Source organism: Choloepus didactylus, chromosome 3 (genome assembly GCF_015220235.1).
Source record: "Choloepus didactylus isolate mChoDid1 chromosome 3, mChoDid1.pri, whole genome shotgun sequence".
In the NCBI taxonomy this organism is placed as follows: Eukaryota; Metazoa; Chordata; class Mammalia; order Pilosa; family Megalonychidae; genus Choloepus; species Choloepus didactylus.
Window position 1 is genome coordinate 140,185,416 of NC_051309.1, and position 18,057 is coordinate 140,203,472.

Consider the following 18,057-nt stretch of genomic DNA (forward strand, 5'->3'; position numbering starts at 1 on the left):
AAGAAAAAATACTGAAAGTAATACACCAAAATGTTAATATAGTTGTCTGTAGATTAAGTGATTTTGTTTCTATCTGCTTTTCTGTTTTTTCCAGATTTTCTATAATAAACATTATTATGTAAATTATGAAAGCAAACCAATAAACTCAATCTAAAAATGAAATTGAAGGTTGCACAACCCTGTGAATATACTAAAAACATTTAATTGTTCTCTTTAAACATTACTTAATTGTGCACTTTAAATTATATGGCATGTGATTATATCTCAATAAAACTCTTGTAAAAAAGAATAAGTTGAGAAAACTGAGAATTTCTAAACAACCTAGTTGAGATAACTAGAAAGTAGTTATTTCAGTATTTAAACTGAGTCTTCAAATTTAGCTACTTTGCTAAAGAACGTTTTTTTAAGACACAGAATATATTTAATTTTTTAAAACTTTCTCTTTGACCCATATTCTTACATGGCTGCAGGAAACCCAAAGATCAAGTGTAAGTATAGTATCACCTTCATTTTTGTAGTCCTTATATTGAATTTTCAGCAACAGTAAAATTTTTGGTATCCTTCAGTTATGCATTTTAAGTTTAATATCTAAGTGTTGTTGGGGAAAAAAACACTCATAAAACTAGTAAAAATGTTGGCTTAAGTTTTTATTTTAATATCTTTGCATTTTAATGTCTGACAAGGAGACGCAGTAATAAATTTTAATGGACTGACTTAGATATACTTCATTTGTGAAACTTCAAGAAATGATAAAAGCTTTTCTTTTTAAAAAGTACATTTTACTTGCTTTGTAAAGTTGAATACTTTAGTATTTTTATTCTTGCAATGCATGGTATAGAAAATCTGAACACATAGTTTTCTTTATGAAATTTGAAGGCAGGTTTTTTGCATTTCCACAAGCTCTATGTTATGTTTAGTTTGGGTTCATTCAATAAAATTTGAATATTCCAGACACTAGGAATAGAGCAACAAATAAGACAAGGTCTTCTCTCTCACAGAGCTTATATTGTAGTATGGGAAATAGATATAAATTTTAAAAATAAAAAGTAAAAAATATATATATATATAAAACATAATTTCAGATAATTCTCAATGCTGTGAAGAAAACAAAGCAAGGAAATGGGATAGAGAGTAATGTGGATGTGGGGCAGCAGCAGTACTAGACATGAGGACATGATGTGATTAGGAAGAGCCATTGCAGGTGAAGACCTGGATGAAGATCAGTCACAGAGAAGGAACAGCAAACGAAAAGCTGACATAAACACCAGGGGGAGAAAGTAATACAAGATGAAGTTAGAGAGGCAGCAGCCAAGGACCAGATTATGAAAGGCCACCATTCTTTGGATTTTACTGTAGGTGCAGTGGGAGGTCTCTGGAGGATTTTCTTTGTGTCCCTGTGTCTAAGATGAGTCTCTTGTATGCAACATATTGATGGTTCATTTTTTTTGATCCATTCTGCGAATCTATATCTTTTAATTGGGGAGTTTAATCCATTTACATTCAGCGTTATAACCATGAAGGCATTTCTTGAATCAGCCATCTTATCCTTTGGTTTATGTTTGTCATATTTTTCCCCTCTGTCTATTAATATCCTGTATTGTACCCAGACCGAATCTCTTTAGTACTGAACCTTTCTCCACGTCTCTCTGTCCTGTCTTTGTTTCTCTGTCTGTAGGGCTCCCTTTAGTATCTCCAGTAGGGCAGGTCTCTTGTTAGCAAATTCTCTCAGCATTTGTCTGTGAAAAATTTAAGCTCTCCCTCAAATTTGAAGGAGAGCTTTGCTGGATAAAATATTCTTGGCTGGAAATTTTTCTCACTCAGAATTTTAAATATATCGTGCCACTGCCTTCTTGCCTCCATGGTGGCTGCTGAGTAGTCACTACTTAGTCTTATGCTGTTTCCTTTGTATGTGGTGAATTGTTTTTCTCTTGCTGCTTTCAGAACTTGCTCCTTCTCTTCTGTGTTTGACAGTGTGATCAGTATATGTCTCGGAGTGGGTTTATTTGGATTTATTCTATTTGGAGTTCGCTGAGCATTTATGATTTGTGTATTTATGTTGTTTAGATTTGGGAAGTTTTCCCCAGAAATTTCTTTGAATACTCTTCCTAGACCTTTACCCTTTTCTTCCCCTTCTGGGACACCAATGAGTCTTATATTTGGACGTTTCATATTATCTATCATATCCCTGAGGTCCATTTCGATTTTTTCAATTTTTTTCCCCATTCTTTCTTTTATGCTTTCATTTTCCATTCTGTCATCTTCCAGGTCACTGATTCGTTGTTCAGCTTCCTCTAGTCTTGTACTATGAGTGCCCAGAATCTTTTTAATTTGGTCAACAGTTTCTTTAATTTCCATAAGATCATCCATTTTTTTATTTAGTCTTGCAATGTCTTCTTTATGCTCTTCTAGGGTCTTCTTGATTTCCTTTGTATCCCGTACTATGGTCTCATTGTTCATCTTTAGTTCTTTGAGTAGCTGCTCTAGGTGCTGTGTCTCTTCTGGTCTTTTGATTTGGGTGCTTGGGCTTGGGTTATCCATATCGTCTGTTTTTTTCATATGCTTTATAATTTTCTGTTGTTTTTGGCCTCGTGGCATTTGCTGAACTTGATAGGGTTCTTTTAGGATTTGTAGACCAATTGAAGTCCTTATCTCTAATTTATCAGATCTACAGCTTCGTGGAGTACACTTTCTCTAACTAACCAGCAGGTGGCGTCCACGAGCCACCTGTTCTCCACAAGCCAGTTCTCCCCTGTTTAGCCTTTTTGGTGAGTGGGGGAGTGAGTCTTGTGGGGTCCAATTGGTGTACCAAGCTTGCGTGTGTAGTTGATGTTGCCTGCCCTGTATATGGGGCGTGTTTCTGGGCAGTCAGGGAAGGGGGGTGGCTCTAACAATCAAATCTCCCTGGTGATCCTAGAGTTTTAAAGCTGCTGCAATAGTCTAATCCTTCAGTTCAGTCCTGCCACAGTTTGTCTCTGCCACTGACCCACAAGTCCTTGGTATTGGCGTATGGCTCCTGAGACTTGCAAGTGGGCCCCTCTTCCAGGCTGTGCTCCCCGGGTCGTCTGTTGAGGGATGACTGTGCTATGTCACAGGTGAGTGCCATCCCCCCAGGGCAGTTCTGGGCTGCTGGGCTGTGTAGGGAGGCTCCCAGTCTGCTCAAATGATGACTGAATGGGGCTTTGTTAATTCACACTGCTCCACCTTCCCAACTCTGGGACAATCAGCTGAGGTTGCAGGGAAGGCTAATGTCCACGCCCAGTTTTGTGGTGTGTGCCTGTTATTTGAAGCACTTCCGTCACACTGGGTTGTCTGGGGCAGCTCTGGGCTATGGGACTGGCGATGGGCAGGAGTGTTTCCTGTCCACCAGGATGATGGCTGTGAGCGGACACCCCCCTTTTCTTGGGAAGTTGTGGTGTTTAGTGAATTTTCTCAGCCCCTGGATTATTGCGTTTTGTCTCAGAGCTCTCTTAGTTCTGCTCTTGACTTGACCTGCCCAAATTGCAAATCTTTGAAGCTTTCTGTATTGGGCTTCTTAGAGTAATTGTTTTAGAAAAAGAAAAAAGGATTAAAAAAAAAAAAAGGGCCTTCCTCAGAGATCTAATGGGTTATTGAAATGCTAAGAGACAAAGCAATCAGGGCCATTAAGGAAAGGTCCACAGGGCAGAGAGATCAGCTTTTCTTCGGGATTTGCATATGCGCCTCAGGGCCTGAGCTCTGCCCTTCCCCTTTCTATGTTCACCAGAACTCCAAAAATCCTCCGCTTTTATTTTGGAGTTTTTCGTGTTGTTTTTTTTCTATGCCTGTCTCCTCTCTGCTGGGCTGGCTGCTCTCAGATTCTCTGGTGTCTGGTCTCAGTCTATCTATGGTTGGAGTTTGGATCAGTAGAATGAGTTTCCGATAAGGGCTGCCACTGCAGTTCTCCCTTCTCCTTCCCGGAGCTGACAGCCCCTCCTCCCCCGGGACTGAGCCTGGCAGGGAGGGGCGCGGGTCCCCTGGCCGCAAAAACTTACAGATTTCGCTGATCTCAGCAGTTCCACGTTTTCATGAGTGTTGTATGAAGTATGCCCAAAGTCAGATTGCTCTGTGGTGTCCAGTCCACACAGTTCCTGGCTTTCTACCTACTTTCCTGGAGGAGTAACTAAAACATACAGCTCACCAGTCCGCCATCTTGCCCCGCCTCTCTGGAGGATTTTAAGAAAGGGAGTGATCTGATTTATATTTTTAAAAGCATGTTTTGGCTTCCCTGGGCAAGAATAACCGTGAAGAAACCAGATAGAAAGCCATTGCATAATAAAGGAATAAGATAATGATGACTTTAATGAGGGTCTGGTACCAGTGGAGATGGGGAGAATTTCTAACAGATTTGGGATATACTTTGGAATTGAAATGTTAAGACTTGTTCACAAATGGTATATTGTGGGTAGAAAATCAGAAGTTTTGGACATGTTAATTTGGTGATGTTTGTTAGACTTACAAGTGGAGAAGTCCCAGTGGGGAGCTGGAAAGTGCTGAAGATGTAAATTTGGAAGTCACATGTTCTACATGGGCATAACATGAAAGAGGTATAAATGTAGTGGGGTGAAGTGGAGGCTAACCTATATGCTATGGAAAACAGTCTAGAATGAACCTGTATAGTTGAGAATGAACTTTGTGAAACCTTGTGACATATTAAAATCCATGCATTGAGTAAAAGAATTCTCATTCTGGAACCCAGCCCTGAATTCAGAACTAGGTGTGTCAATTTTTACCCTATCCATAGATACTTAAAAGCCAAAAAGAGTTTGCTGAGTTGTAGTGAGAGGCAACATGAGTTGAATAGAAAGACTGACTTCGGAGTTATACAGATATACTTGGAATTTTAACTTGTCATGTATTAATTGTATAGCCTTGGCTTCTCTGAGTATCAGTTACCTCATTTTTGAAATGGGAATACTGTATAATTTCTTCTGTGCAGAATTGTTGAGGGAATTATAGATAACATTTATAAAATATCCTATATACTATGTACTTAAGAAATATAATGTTCCAGTGCATTTGTTTGCTTTTTTTCCCAATAATTCATCATAAGTAACAAATGGCTTGCAATTTAAACCATATACTATTTCTCTCTCTCTCTCTCTCTTTTTTTTTTAAGCCACTTTTTGTTTCTTTTCATCAAAAGTGGTTAAACAATTTAAGACTGGATCTAGCATAAATATCTACTGTCCAAGAGCCTCACATCAGTAATGTTCTCTGTAGAAGAGCAAACTGGGATGGATCGGAGATTTCTAGACTTCCATACCAGGCCAAATATATAGTCAGGGGAATATGTAGTCACAAATAGAAAACTGGCTTGAGGATAGAAAACAAAGATAAGGAAAAATGGGCAGTTTTCTGATCAAGTGTGAGTGTGATCTGTTTGATCAAGGTTAACAGTACCATAACCATGCGTCCTGGACTTGTAGTTCTGAGAAGAACTTGGCAGGACAGTGGACATAAGCTTCTTGGGGGTCAGGATTCTGTTTTTCACAACTAGGCATTCCTTATGGCACCTGGTTCTTTACCCATAATAGTTGTTATATGTAGCTAGTAATCGATAATAAAATCCATTGTTGAACACTTGAACAGGGTTTCATCTGGTAGCTGGTTATGTTTGTATGTCTTTAAATGAATTAAATTTTGAAAAATAGATTTGAGTTTGGTCAGTATTTTTTCACTAAGTAATAAACTCATTTTTTTTATCACTAAATAAGGATAATTCTGGGATCTAAAAAGATATGTTTACTTCTTACAAGAAAATGTACTTTTATGTAAAATAAATTAGTTCTAAAAGAAACTCCAGTTGAATTGGCCTTTATTTAAAATAATTAAAACATGTACTTATATAAAAACTTATTTTTCAAATATTTTACTACATTTGTAAATTGGCTTATTTTGTGAAACTAAGCAATCATCTTTAAGATTTCAGTAATACATGAGCCTATTATGTTAAATAAACTATTTTACATTGCTTTTATTCTTTTAATTTTATGCTTTGAGTTCTATTGCAGTGATTCCTAAGGAGGAGATCTATAGATTTGTTTTTCCTTTTATCAATAGTGATAATTTCACTAAAAGCTAGCAGAATAGAAATATTATTTTCCCTTAAATGTTTTAACAGTTTTTATACGATATCAAATAAATAAGATATTCTTTCTTTTTCCGACTTCAAAATAGATATTTAAATGGTTGAAATTCAACAAAGATTATGTTATTGAACAGATACACATTTAAAAAAAAAATTTTAGGTGATTAAATATATAGAACAATGTTCTCATCACCCTACATCAGTTTGTTCCATTATTTTACGTGGTCTGGTCCTTAGAAGAAAAGCATGAAGTCTGGCTGCCTATTTTAAATTTGCATGTATTATATTGAAGTAATTATTACTGAATGAAGAAATGTGTGAAATCCTTAAATTACAGAGCCATGTGTGAATATACATATAGTTTCACATTTTATACATTATTCTCTGTATATATATGGATTGAAGAAAAGTCTTTGGTAGCTTTCAATTTATTCATCAATGCTTAATTTCCCATACTGAGGAAATGTCTACCCTAAAATCAAATCAAAATGTATTCAGCTGGAGTTCACCTCAGGAATATTAGACTGGGGAAAACATCTAACAAGAATGCTTCACAGAATTCAACCATGATTTCAGAGTTTTGCCTAACTTATAAATGAAAACTAAATTGAAATGTAGGATTGTGAAGTGATCTGGGAGTGCTGAATGCAGAATTTTGTAATGAGTTGTAGGCAATGAAATCAAAGTTTTTCTCAATGTACTTGCTAATAATTATGAGGTTAAAAACTCTACCTCAAAATTCTAAAAAAAAAAAAAAATTGCATGTATTCAAATGTATTATGTACTGGGAAACTATAGCTTGCTCTTTCCTACCCTCTTTGAGCGTCTTTAGGATCTTTTTTGCTCAGAATTCTTCTTTGACTTCATCTTACTCACCATTTGTGCCCATCTCAAGCCTCAGCAAGAGACTACTTGGAACATGAAGCTTAATGACTTGACAGTATTAATGTTAAACTCATACCTCTGTTACAAAATAAGAAATGCCACAACCTGGACTGGCCTTTTTTTCCCCTTTCATGGCCCTGGCTCCTCAGTGCAGGAGCTCGGGGCAAAACCTATGTATATATTTCAGTGTATGACTTCAAATCATCATACTCCAGCTTGCCAGTGTATGTTAAAATTGTTGGACACCTTTAATACAAGCAAATATTGTTCAATGTGTTCAATGTATATTGACTTCCATACTGATTTGTCCAAAAACCAAAGGTAGTTTTGAAAAACTGTCTGGAAATGTTTGGAACATTAAGCTGACTGACCTTTTGGGGCTTTGAGTAGTGTGTAATTGACTTCATAACTGTGTTAATTGTATTGCTAAGTGTTTGAGAGTTTTTTGCATTTGCTATGTGGAAATAAAGCATTTGATTTAAAAAAAAATTTTAATGTAATATGTAAAATAAGTTGTTCTCTATTTTGTTTTTTGAGGCTAGAAGGTCCAGCTTAAAAAATGTGTCTGACCTTTTTGTGATGGGAGGAGCACTTGTTTTAGAATCCGCAGCGCTCTTGCATTGGCTAGAAAGGGAAGGTTATGGACCTCTAGGAATGACAGGAATATCCATGGGAGGACACGTAAGCCTTTTCATTTAAACTTAAATTTAACTGTGATTATATTGATAAGATATAGAAAATCTGATTATTGTAAAATTCACCTTAGGTATTGTTCCAGTGTCCTAAAGCTGCTGTTATGCAAAATACCAGAAATGGATTGGCTTTTATAAAGGGGATTTATTAGGTTACAAATTTACAGTGCAAAGGCCATAAAAGTGTCCAAACTAAGGCATAAACAAGAGGATACCTTCAATGAAGTAAAGCCAATGGTGTCCGGAACACCTGTCAGCTGGGAAGGCACATGGCTGGCATCTGCTGATCCTTTGCTCCTGGATGGTGTTTAAAAATGGCTTTCTCCAAAATGTCTCTGGGCTTCTGTCTCTCTTAGCTTCTCTCAGCTCTCTGCTTGTTCTCCTAGGGCATTTCTCTCTAAGCATCTTGGAATCCTTTCTTAGCTTCTCTGGGACAAACTCTGGGCTACATCTCTTAGCTTAGCATTTACAAACATCCTTCTGTCTGCATCTCCCAGTGTCTCTGAGAGTCTGGGTCTGTGTCGGCCCTTAACCTTCTTTCAGGGTCAAAGTTTGGATTACATATCTTAGCTTCTCTGCAAAATATCTCTCTCAGCTTCTCTGAGTTCCTTCTCTCTGTAAGCTCTCTTAAAGGGCTCTGGTGATCTAATTAAGACTCACCCATAATAGGCAGGGTCATATCTCCATGGAAATAATAATCAAATGGTCTCACCTACAGTTGGGAAGGTCACATCTCCATGGAAACAATCTAATCAAACATCCCACTCTAATCAAAAGACTGGTAAGTCTGCCTCCACAAGCTCATATTAAAGAACATGTCTTTTGTGGGAGACATAATTGATTCAAACCAGTACAGGTATAGAGTTATTTTTTAGTATTAGTGAAAGTAGGAAAGTAGGGAGCAGAAACATTCTAAATTTCCATTTATTAAGTAATGATACTAGTGTTTTATATGATATACAGAGAAATTGTTATTTATAGTTATACTTCATATTGGATTTAATATTCTAAAAGCTTAGTAAAACTTAACTTCTTAAGTCTCTAATATAAATGCCTTATTTTGCTATTAAATTGATCAAGATAGCTAGCAATTTATTGGCTCACAGTTTTGGAGGCTAGAAGGCTTGCTTCCTGCTGGGGTCAGTAGCATTCTGGCTGGACAAGAATCCTTGGGTTCCTTGGCTTTCCTGTCACATGATGATGTCCTCTCTTTTGTCTTTGAGGTTCCATTGACTTCCAGCTTCTGTTTCTCCATGTGGCTTTCTCTTCATAAAGTCTCCAGTAATAGGATTTAGACCCAACCTTATTCAGTTGGGCCACACCTTAACTAAAAATAACATCATCTGAAGTTCCTATTTACAATGAGTTCACACCCACATGAATGGATTAAGATTAAAAACATGTTGTTTTCTGGGTACATAATTCAACATGACACTGTAATGACCTATGTCAGTTCTTTATAATTTCCACCTGGACTACTCTCTTTACTTCCAATTTCACCCTCTCTTCATCAATCCTGTACATTTATCTTTTTAACTTCCGTAAATCACTTTTTTGGTCATGCCACTCCTTTGTTAAGACCTCTTTATTAATTCCCCATTATCTTTAGAACTAAGGGGTCTGTAATTTGATCCTAATCAATCTTTCCAGCCCTACCTATCTTCTCCCGCCTTCATTGACCACATATGCCCTGTTGACCAAACTGAAGTATACTGGCTATTTCTCTACCTGACCCTCTGCTTTCTGCCATCTTGCCTTTGATCATACGATCATCTTTAGATGTAAGACAAAGCTCCCATCTTTCATTCCCCCTAAAAGACTAAGCCATTTTATGATGCCTTCTCTGATTCCTCCAGCCAAAATTAACTTTCCTCCTCTAAAGTTACACAATACATTACTTTTTATATCAATTATATAATATTCTCTGTAGTTCTCCAAATTCTTCGCATCCACCAGTCAACTTCAGAAGTTTAAGGTATTATCGTTGTTGTTTTCCTGTACCTAAGCAAGTCACTTAGGTAATAAGTATGTTTAGCCTGCTGCCCAGCATCTATATCTGAGCTCATTTGCTCTGTACTTACCCAATAGAAAGTAGCTCTCAGTGAAAGGTGCTGAGGGATCACTTTAATATTTTCCATTCTTTATTGCTTTCTAAGGGGAAAATTATATGTCATGCTGAATTTATGATTTTGGGAGTTTGGGGAAGCTGCTAGATCGTCTCGGGTGTGTTTAGAAACTTTGCATTTTATGTCTTATTGCACCAGCCCCAACACAGTATTTCTTAATACTGGTATTAAATTTTTTTCAATTTTAATGACTATGGACTTTAAATAGAAGCTCTCTAAACTGACTTTGTTATTATATTGCAGATGGCTTCCTTAGCAGTATCCAACTGGCCTAAGCCCATGCCATTGATTCCATGTCTGTCTTGGTCCACGGCATCTGGGGTCTTCACTACGGTAATATACTTGCAGTTAATATTTAGGCAGCTGTATATAATTAAAGGTAATTGTTTTGGGGGTCTCCAAAACCACTCCCAGGTTTGGTAATTTGGTAGAAGGAATGACATGACTCAGCAAATAGTTGTACTCACAGCTAAGATTTATTACAGCAAAAGGATACAAAACAAAATCAACAAAAGGAAAGGGCATATGAGGCAAAATCCAGAGGAAATCAGGCACAAGCTTCCAAGAGTCCTCTCCCAATTGAGTCATACATGACGTGCTTAATTCTTCCAGTAACAAATTGTGACAGCACATGCAAAGTGCTGTCTACCAGGGAAGCTCACCTGAGCCTGGGAGTGCAGGGTTTTTATCAGGGTTTGGTCACGTAGGCACCTTTTGCATAATATGTGGCAAACTTCTAGACTTCCAGATGCAAAGCAGGTGGTCAGAGACCACATTGTTTGTACAAATAATTTAGGCTTTGTGAGCCACTCAAAATTATTTAGGAAAATTTTCTATCAGTGTAAGGAATTATTTACCTGTCAAGGTCTCTAACACCTTCCTAAGGATAATCAGCCTCATGCCTTCTATATTAACTTTTTTCTGCACAGTAATCACGATTAAAAAAATTTGACAAAATATTTCATGATGTGATTTGATCTTAATTATTTCAGGGTGTACTGAGTAAATCAATTAATTGGAGGGAGCTGGAAAAACAGTATTATACACAGACAGTTTATGAAGAAGAAATTATTCACATGCTTGAATATTGTGGAGTAAGTATTTTTAATTTCTGCATAATATGGGGGGAAAGTTTATTGTGTTTAAAGGTTCAGATTTTTAAAGAGCAGCTGTTCACACTGTTTTTTTTAAAGATCTTCATTTTAAAATAAACACAGATACAAATAAAATAAATATAGATGCAGATGTAGAAAATCAGGCAAAGCAAATGTATGGCTTAATTCATTTATTAAAAGGCAAGAACACTTGTAATTACCACCTAAGTCAAAAAATTAGAACTTGACCACCCAGCTCAGAAATCCCTTCCATGTGTTCTAATCAAAAGTTCCTCCTCCACCTTCATTAGTAATCATTATCCTGATTTTTACAGTAATTACTTCCTTGTGGTTTTTTAAAATAATTTTATTATCCACAGGTTCCCTTTCCATCCCTTTCTTTTCCTCATCTGTTAAAGAATTTAGGATATTTGACCTGTAAAGTTTCTCACAGTCTAGGTTTTGCTGATTGCATTCTCATGGAATAGTTTAGCATGTTTCTCCATCCTGCATATTGCCTTCAAATTGCCAACTGGATCTAGAGGCTTGATTAGACTCAGTTTTGATTTCTTTGCAAGACTATAGAAAACATATAGTATCTGTTTGTCTCTTTTTTGTGATTTAAGCCTCCATTGATGCTTAATGTCTATATCTATTAATTCATTGTGGGTTGCAAACTGTGGATAATCTAATTCTATCATTTCTTTTTCATTCATTAGTTTTAATACTTTTATAAACAGGCATTTTCTTCATCATTTATTTCATTACCTAGTGGTTCGGTTCATACAAGAAACATATATGGCTAAATGCTTGATTCTTTCCCTTAATTTACCAGTTTTCAAGATAATGAATTGGTTCCCTATTACTTTCCAAAGAAGACTAGTTCTTTTGAAAATAACATTATAAAATTGTCACTTTGAAAATTTTTTACTTTCAGTGTTGAAAGTTACTGAGAATCTTGAGAAGTCTCAGAAACAAAAGGAATATTTCTATCAGTGAGGATTTTTTCTTTGTAATTTCATCACTGTGAACCTCACTTTTGTGAAAAAAAGACTATCTTGCATAAACTCAAAGGGTTGTTAATTATTTGCCTAAGAACTTTATTACAAAATAGCTTTACCTGCAAGGTCATGACTTCCCCGTGTTTTCCAATATGCATACAAACAGGAAGGTACCTATATTTGAAATCTTATGAGAAAACTTTAAAGGATATTCATAAATTTTGGTTATCCGAAATGGTGATATAGTCTTACATGGCACTCCCTATACTGTGCCTCTGACTCTTGGTAGTTGTGTACAGGATCTTTTTGTCTCAATTAGAACCATTTCACAGTAATGAATATTCAATAAATGTCAAGGTTGTTTCCCTTTTTTTTTTGTTTGTTTTAGAAACTGTATTATCCCAATAAAAAGAAGTTAAATTTGTTGGTGTACCACTCTGAGTAATTCTAGGATTCATTTATCTTGCATTTCTAAATGTTCCTAAACTACTTTCTCTTTTATATTTCTGTGGTCTGGATGGCGCTAGTGATTTGTTCTGGTAACCAAACTGTTGTGCTTTTTATTTTTCCTTCAATCTATTTTTAATTCTTTGATTTTAATTTAGATACCGTGGTCATATAGTTTAAATGTCAAAAAGTATAAAAAGATACGTAGTGGAGAAGGAAGAAGATGGAGGCATAGAGGGGGAGTGGAAGTTAGTTAGTCCCCCTGGAGCCACTAATAAACAACCAGGAACAACTAGTAAATGATCTAGAATAACTGCTGGGGGACAACTGTGACTGTCCACACATCGTGCACCAACCTGGATTGGAAAGAATGCCTGAGATCGCAGCATGGAATCTGTGAGTAGCAACTGTGGATCCAAGCTGCGAGCCCCCTTCCCCCATGACAGCCCAAATGGCAAAGACTTGCTGTGGTAGCAGCACTCTCTGAACAAGTGAACATACCTCAGTCCAGCTCCAGCTGGGGTTTTAATTGGCAAATGTGGACTGCTCAATGCAAGCTGCAAATCCCCAACAAGCAGACAAGAGGTTTTTAGTGGTGACTAACCTTGAAGAGACAGGACTTCTCTGTCTTGGGACTGGGAGCCCAGAGAACTGGGTGCTATCTCTGGCCAATGGGTGAAACTGGGGGCCATGAACTGACCTTGAAAGGGGTATTTCTGTCCCTTTTTCTCTCTGTCAACATGAGTGGTTCAGTGGAGAAAGCCTCAGCCATTTTCAGCTCATACTGCTCTGACCCAGATAAGGGTGGAGATAGCATAGTCAGAGAGACAAAGAAACTATTTAAATGGAAATGAAAACTTCCTAGGGGGTGTGTCTTCCATAAGAGCAAAAAGGTAGTGCCGAGCTCTACTACCCACCTACCATTCAGAACCAGATCCCAGAGCCTGGAGAAAACAACCGCGGGCCACACCTCTTACACCTGTCAGGAGCTAGAGACTGACAGGCGCCGCCTGCACAGCAGGCTAGGAAGAGCATAGCAGCTTGAGGCCTCAATGGGTCTGTCAGTCTTCTAAGACGCACCCCTTAGGGAAACCGGATACTGAATATTTCCTCCTTCTGGGACCTGAGCCTTTTCTGGTCTGGGAAAACCTGATTGGGATAACCAAGGAAACCAGATGCCTAGACAACAGAAAACTACAGCCTACACTAAGAAAAACGAAGTTATAACCCAAAGGAACAAACTTACAATTGAGATACAGGAATTGAAACAACTAATGCTAAATCAATTAAAAAAGTTTAGGGAAGATATGGCAAAAGAGATGAAGTCTGTAAAGAAAACACTGGGTGTACATAAGGTAGAAATCGAAAGTTTGAAAAAAAAAACTGGCAGAATCTATGAAAATGAAAGGTACAACACAAGACATGAAAGATACGATGGAGATATACAACAGCAGATCTCAAGAGGCAGAAGAAAACATCCATGAACTGGAGAACAAGAGACCTGAAAGCCTACACACAAAAGAACAGATAGGGAAAAGAATGGAAAAATATGAGCAGTGTCTCAGGGAATTTAATGGCAACATGAAACACATGAATTTTTGTGTCATGGGTGTCCCAGAAGGAGAAGAGAAGGGAAAGGGGGCAGAAGCAATAATAGAGGAAATAATCAATGAAAATTTCCCATCTCTTATGAAAGACATAAAATTACAGATCCAAGAAGTACAGCGTACCCCAAACAGAATAGATCTGAATAGGCCTACACCAAGACATTTAATAATCAGATTATCAAACGTCAAAGACAAAGAAAATCCTGAAAGCAGCAAGAGAAAAGTGATCTATCACACACAAAGAAAGCTTGATAAGACTATGTGCAGATTTCTCAGCAGAAACCATGGGGACAAGAAGGAAGTGGTGTGATAAATATTTAAGATACCGAAAGAGAAAAACTGCCAACCAAGAATCCTATGCCCAGCAAAAGTATCCTTCAGATATGAGGGAGAGTTCAAAATATTTTCTGACAAATAGACAATGACAGAGTTTGTGAACAAAATATCTGCTCTACAGGAAGTACTGGAGGGAGCACTACAGACAGATAGGAAAAGATAGGAGTGAGAGGTTTGGAACACAACTTTGGGTGATGGTAGCACAGTAATGTAAGTACACTGAACAAAGATGACTGTGAATATCGTTGAAAGAGGAAGGTTAGGAGCATGTGGGACACCAGAAGGAAAGAGGAAAGATAAAGACTGGGACTGTATAACTTAGTGAAACCTAGAATGCTCAACAATTGTGATAAAATGTACAAATACGGTTTTTCATGGGGGAGAACAAATGAGTGTCAACCTTGCAAAGTGTTAAAAATAGGGAGGTATTGGGGGAAAAATACAATCAATGTAAACTAGGAACTATAATTAATAGAAACACTGTATTATGCTTTCTTTAATATAACAGAGGCAATATACCAAAGCTAAATGAATATAAGAGGGTAGCATAAGCGACGGGTATGGAATTCTTGGCAGTATATAAGTTACCAGGATCTAGAGTGAAGCTAAAGAATGGAGAGTGGTTGCTTATTATGAGCAGAATGTTCAACTAGGTTGAACTTATATGTTTGGAAATAAATAGAGGTGAGGGTAGCACGTTGTGAGAATAACTAAGCATGCTGAAAGGTGAGTGAATGTGGTGGAAAGGGGAAACTCAGAGTCACTTATGTCACCAGAAGGAAAGTTGGAGGTTAAAAGATGGGAATGTATAAAACAGTGAATCTTGTGGTGGACAGTGTCCGAATTAACTGTACAAATATTTGGAATTTCTTTCATGAACCAGAACAAATGTATAACACTATAACCAGAAGTTAACAATAGAGGGGCATATAGGGAAAAAATATACCTATTGCAAACTATATACTACAGTTGCTAGTATTTTAATGTTCTTTCCATCAACAGTAACAAATGTACTATACCAATACTATGAGTCAATAATGGAGGGGTGATGGTTAGGGGTATGGGAGGATTTGAGTTTCCTTTTTTTGTCTTTATTTCTTTTCTGGAGTAATGAAAATCTAATAATTGAAAAAAATTAATTGCTGTGATGGATGCACAGCTGTATGATGGTACCAGGGGCAATTGATTGTACACTTTGGATCTTTGGATAATTGTATGGTATGTGAACAATCTCAATTAAAAAAAAAAAAAGATATGTAGTGAAGAGATTCCTATCCGTGTTCCTTATTTGCCTAGCTTCTATCCCCCTCAACAGATAATCCACTACATTATTGTTTAATATTTCAGGGTTTTTTCTGGTCCATAAACAAACCAGTAAAAATGTGTACTTTTTTTTTCTCTTCCCTTTTCTTAAAATTGTTACGGACTAAAACAAAAGTTTCCTTATCCTTTTTCCTGCTGCATAGTAGTTTATTATATATAGGGATGTACCATAGTTTATTAACCATTACCCTGTTGGTAGGCACTTACGTTGTTTCTTGGGTTTCACTATTAACACACTGCTGCAATGAGTAACTTCGTACATACCTCATTTTACAAACGTAAATTCCTAGAAATGCTATTGCTGGGTCAAACCTAGCTCGGTACCTTCATTGGTAATGTGCATAGACTTTTTCTAATTCTAGTTGTGTTTGTTTACACTATCAGTAGGAATAAATTACTCTTACCCCTTAAGTTCACCAATTTAGTGTGTTGTCAAGCTTATAAGTTTTTTTAAACCTGATAGTGAAAAATGGTCTAGTTTTTTTTTTTTAACTTAATGAACTTGAGCATCTTTTCATAAGTTTAAGAGTGACTGTATTTCATTTTCTGTAAACCTTATGTGCATATCCTTTACTTGTTTTTCTGTTGTGCTGCTGTTGTTTTTTTTTTTAAGATTATTCACTTCTAGCTCTCTATAAATTAAAGTGATTAGCCTTTTATTGTGTGAATTTCAAATATATTTACCCAGGAAGCCATTTTTCTTTTGGCTTTGCTTTTAGTATTTTACAGAGTTCATTTTTGTTTAAATTATGTTGTTTTTACAAGTCCATAAATTTAGAACATACTTTTTAGACTTTAATATGCAATAGTTTTTCCTTGATAATTGTCAATTCTTAATTCAACCTGAGGAACTGTATGTTCTCTTGTGCTTGGAATTACACTGCTGCCAGGATAAACTCTCATAAGACTTCTGGAAGTTCTAAGGTTAAGGCAGAACATGGATTTAAAAACTTTGGCAATGAAAACATGATACAGACTAAATTATACCCTTTATTGTTTACTAAGAAATATTTAGCAATAAGGCATAAATCATTTCTCTTAGACCTCAGTTAAATTTTGACATATTCTCTTTTTTTTTATTTGGTTGTAAAATAAAAGCCTATTTTATATTAAATGGTATTTTCTTTTTTTTTTTTTTCATATTTTCAGACAGATTCTTTCAAAATGGGACAAGAGTTCGTGAAACATTTTACTAGCAGTTCAGGCAAGCTAATTAACCTTACTCTAGCTTCTAGAACTTTAAAGTTAGATATGATGGACCAAGTTGTGTCCCAAAAACCTGCTAAGTGCCATAATTCTAGTAAAACATCTGTTAGCGCCACATCAGAAGGACTCCTATTGCAAGATACCTCTAAGATGGAGTGCTTCAACCAAACACTTTCAACCAACAAAAGTAGTTATAGGAGTTGCAGTAGTCAATCATACCACCTACTCAGTAAAGAACAAAGAAGAAAAAATCTTCAGAAAGAATCTTTAATATTTATGAAAGGAGTCATGGATGAATGTACTCATGTGGCAAATTTCTCAGGTACTAATTTTTATATGAAATTCAGAATATTTGCTGATGTTTAAATATTTGTGAAATACATTTCTTCATAAGATAATTTCATATTTTAAAGAGTATATTTATTTTATGGTAGGCTCTGGAATGTGTTCTCCAAGGTAATTTGTTCATTTAAATGTATTTTATTTTATTCATGAAAATCTAAGACTGTTTTACTAGTTTATGTAAAAAAGGACATTGTTTTTGTATCTTCTTTAGACTATTCATCTCATGCATCATATTAGAGATGATTATCATCCTATTATAGTATATTATAATTTTTAACTTAATCATCAAAAAAGATTGTTTGACAAATGTTTCACTCACTGCACTGTATAATGTATTTTATTTTCTCATATGATTAATTTATATTAAAATCATAGAGCTCTTAAAAAAGTATACATTCTGCATTTTTTAAAAATCCTATACCTAGTTCCAGTTGATCCAAGCCTAATTATAGTGGTTCAAGCCAAAGAAGATGCCTATATTCCACGAACTGGAGTCCGAAGTCTACAAGAAATCTGGCCTGGTTGTGAAATCCGATATCTAGAAGGGGGTCATATTAGTGCTTATCTTTTTAAACAAGGACTCTTCAGGTAAGCCTAAACAGGTATTTGTTTTTGAATGTTTTGGTTTTTTTTATTCAACAAATATTAAAAGTTTAGGTATTTTTATTGTAGTTTTGGTCCACTTATTTCCTCTCTGCTCTTCAAATCTCCATCATGGTTCTTCACCTCAGGAGTCTTATCCACGTACTTTCTCTTTCTTTTAAAGAACTGGGAAAGTGACATCATAAATAGGCATGCTTTATTGTGTGGTTTTATATTATTCAGATATTAGTAGCCAGGTGTTTTAGGACATGAGGAGGAACATAAGGGTTTGAAAAACATGATTTGA

At 36.2% G+C, this 18,057-nt stretch overlaps 1 protein-coding gene across 7 annotated transcripts in view; it reads left to right on the plus strand.

The window, feature by feature from the left end:
* The window catches only part of ABHD18 (abhydrolase domain containing 18), a 99,720-nt gene that overhangs the window by 58,588 nt on the left and 23,075 nt on the right, over nucleotides 1-18,057 (plus strand). For 5 of the 7 annotated variants that reach the window (XM_037830633.1, XM_037830631.1, XM_037830629.1 and 2 more), the window contains 6 exons: nucleotides 461-488; nucleotides 7,534-7,672; nucleotides 10,053-10,142; nucleotides 10,802-10,903; nucleotides 16,767-17,145; nucleotides 17,594-17,756. In XM_037830633.1, coding sequence (XP_037686561.1) covers nucleotides 461-488; nucleotides 7,534-7,672; nucleotides 10,053-10,142; nucleotides 10,802-10,903; nucleotides 16,767-17,145; nucleotides 17,594-17,756 — 901 coding nt within the window. Of the gene's footprint in view, nucleotides 1-460; nucleotides 489-7,533; nucleotides 7,673-10,052; nucleotides 10,143-10,801; nucleotides 10,904-16,766; nucleotides 17,146-17,593; nucleotides 17,761-18,057 lie in introns of those variants that run through there. The other 2 variants (XM_037830634.1, XM_037830628.1) reach the window with 1 other exon arrangement.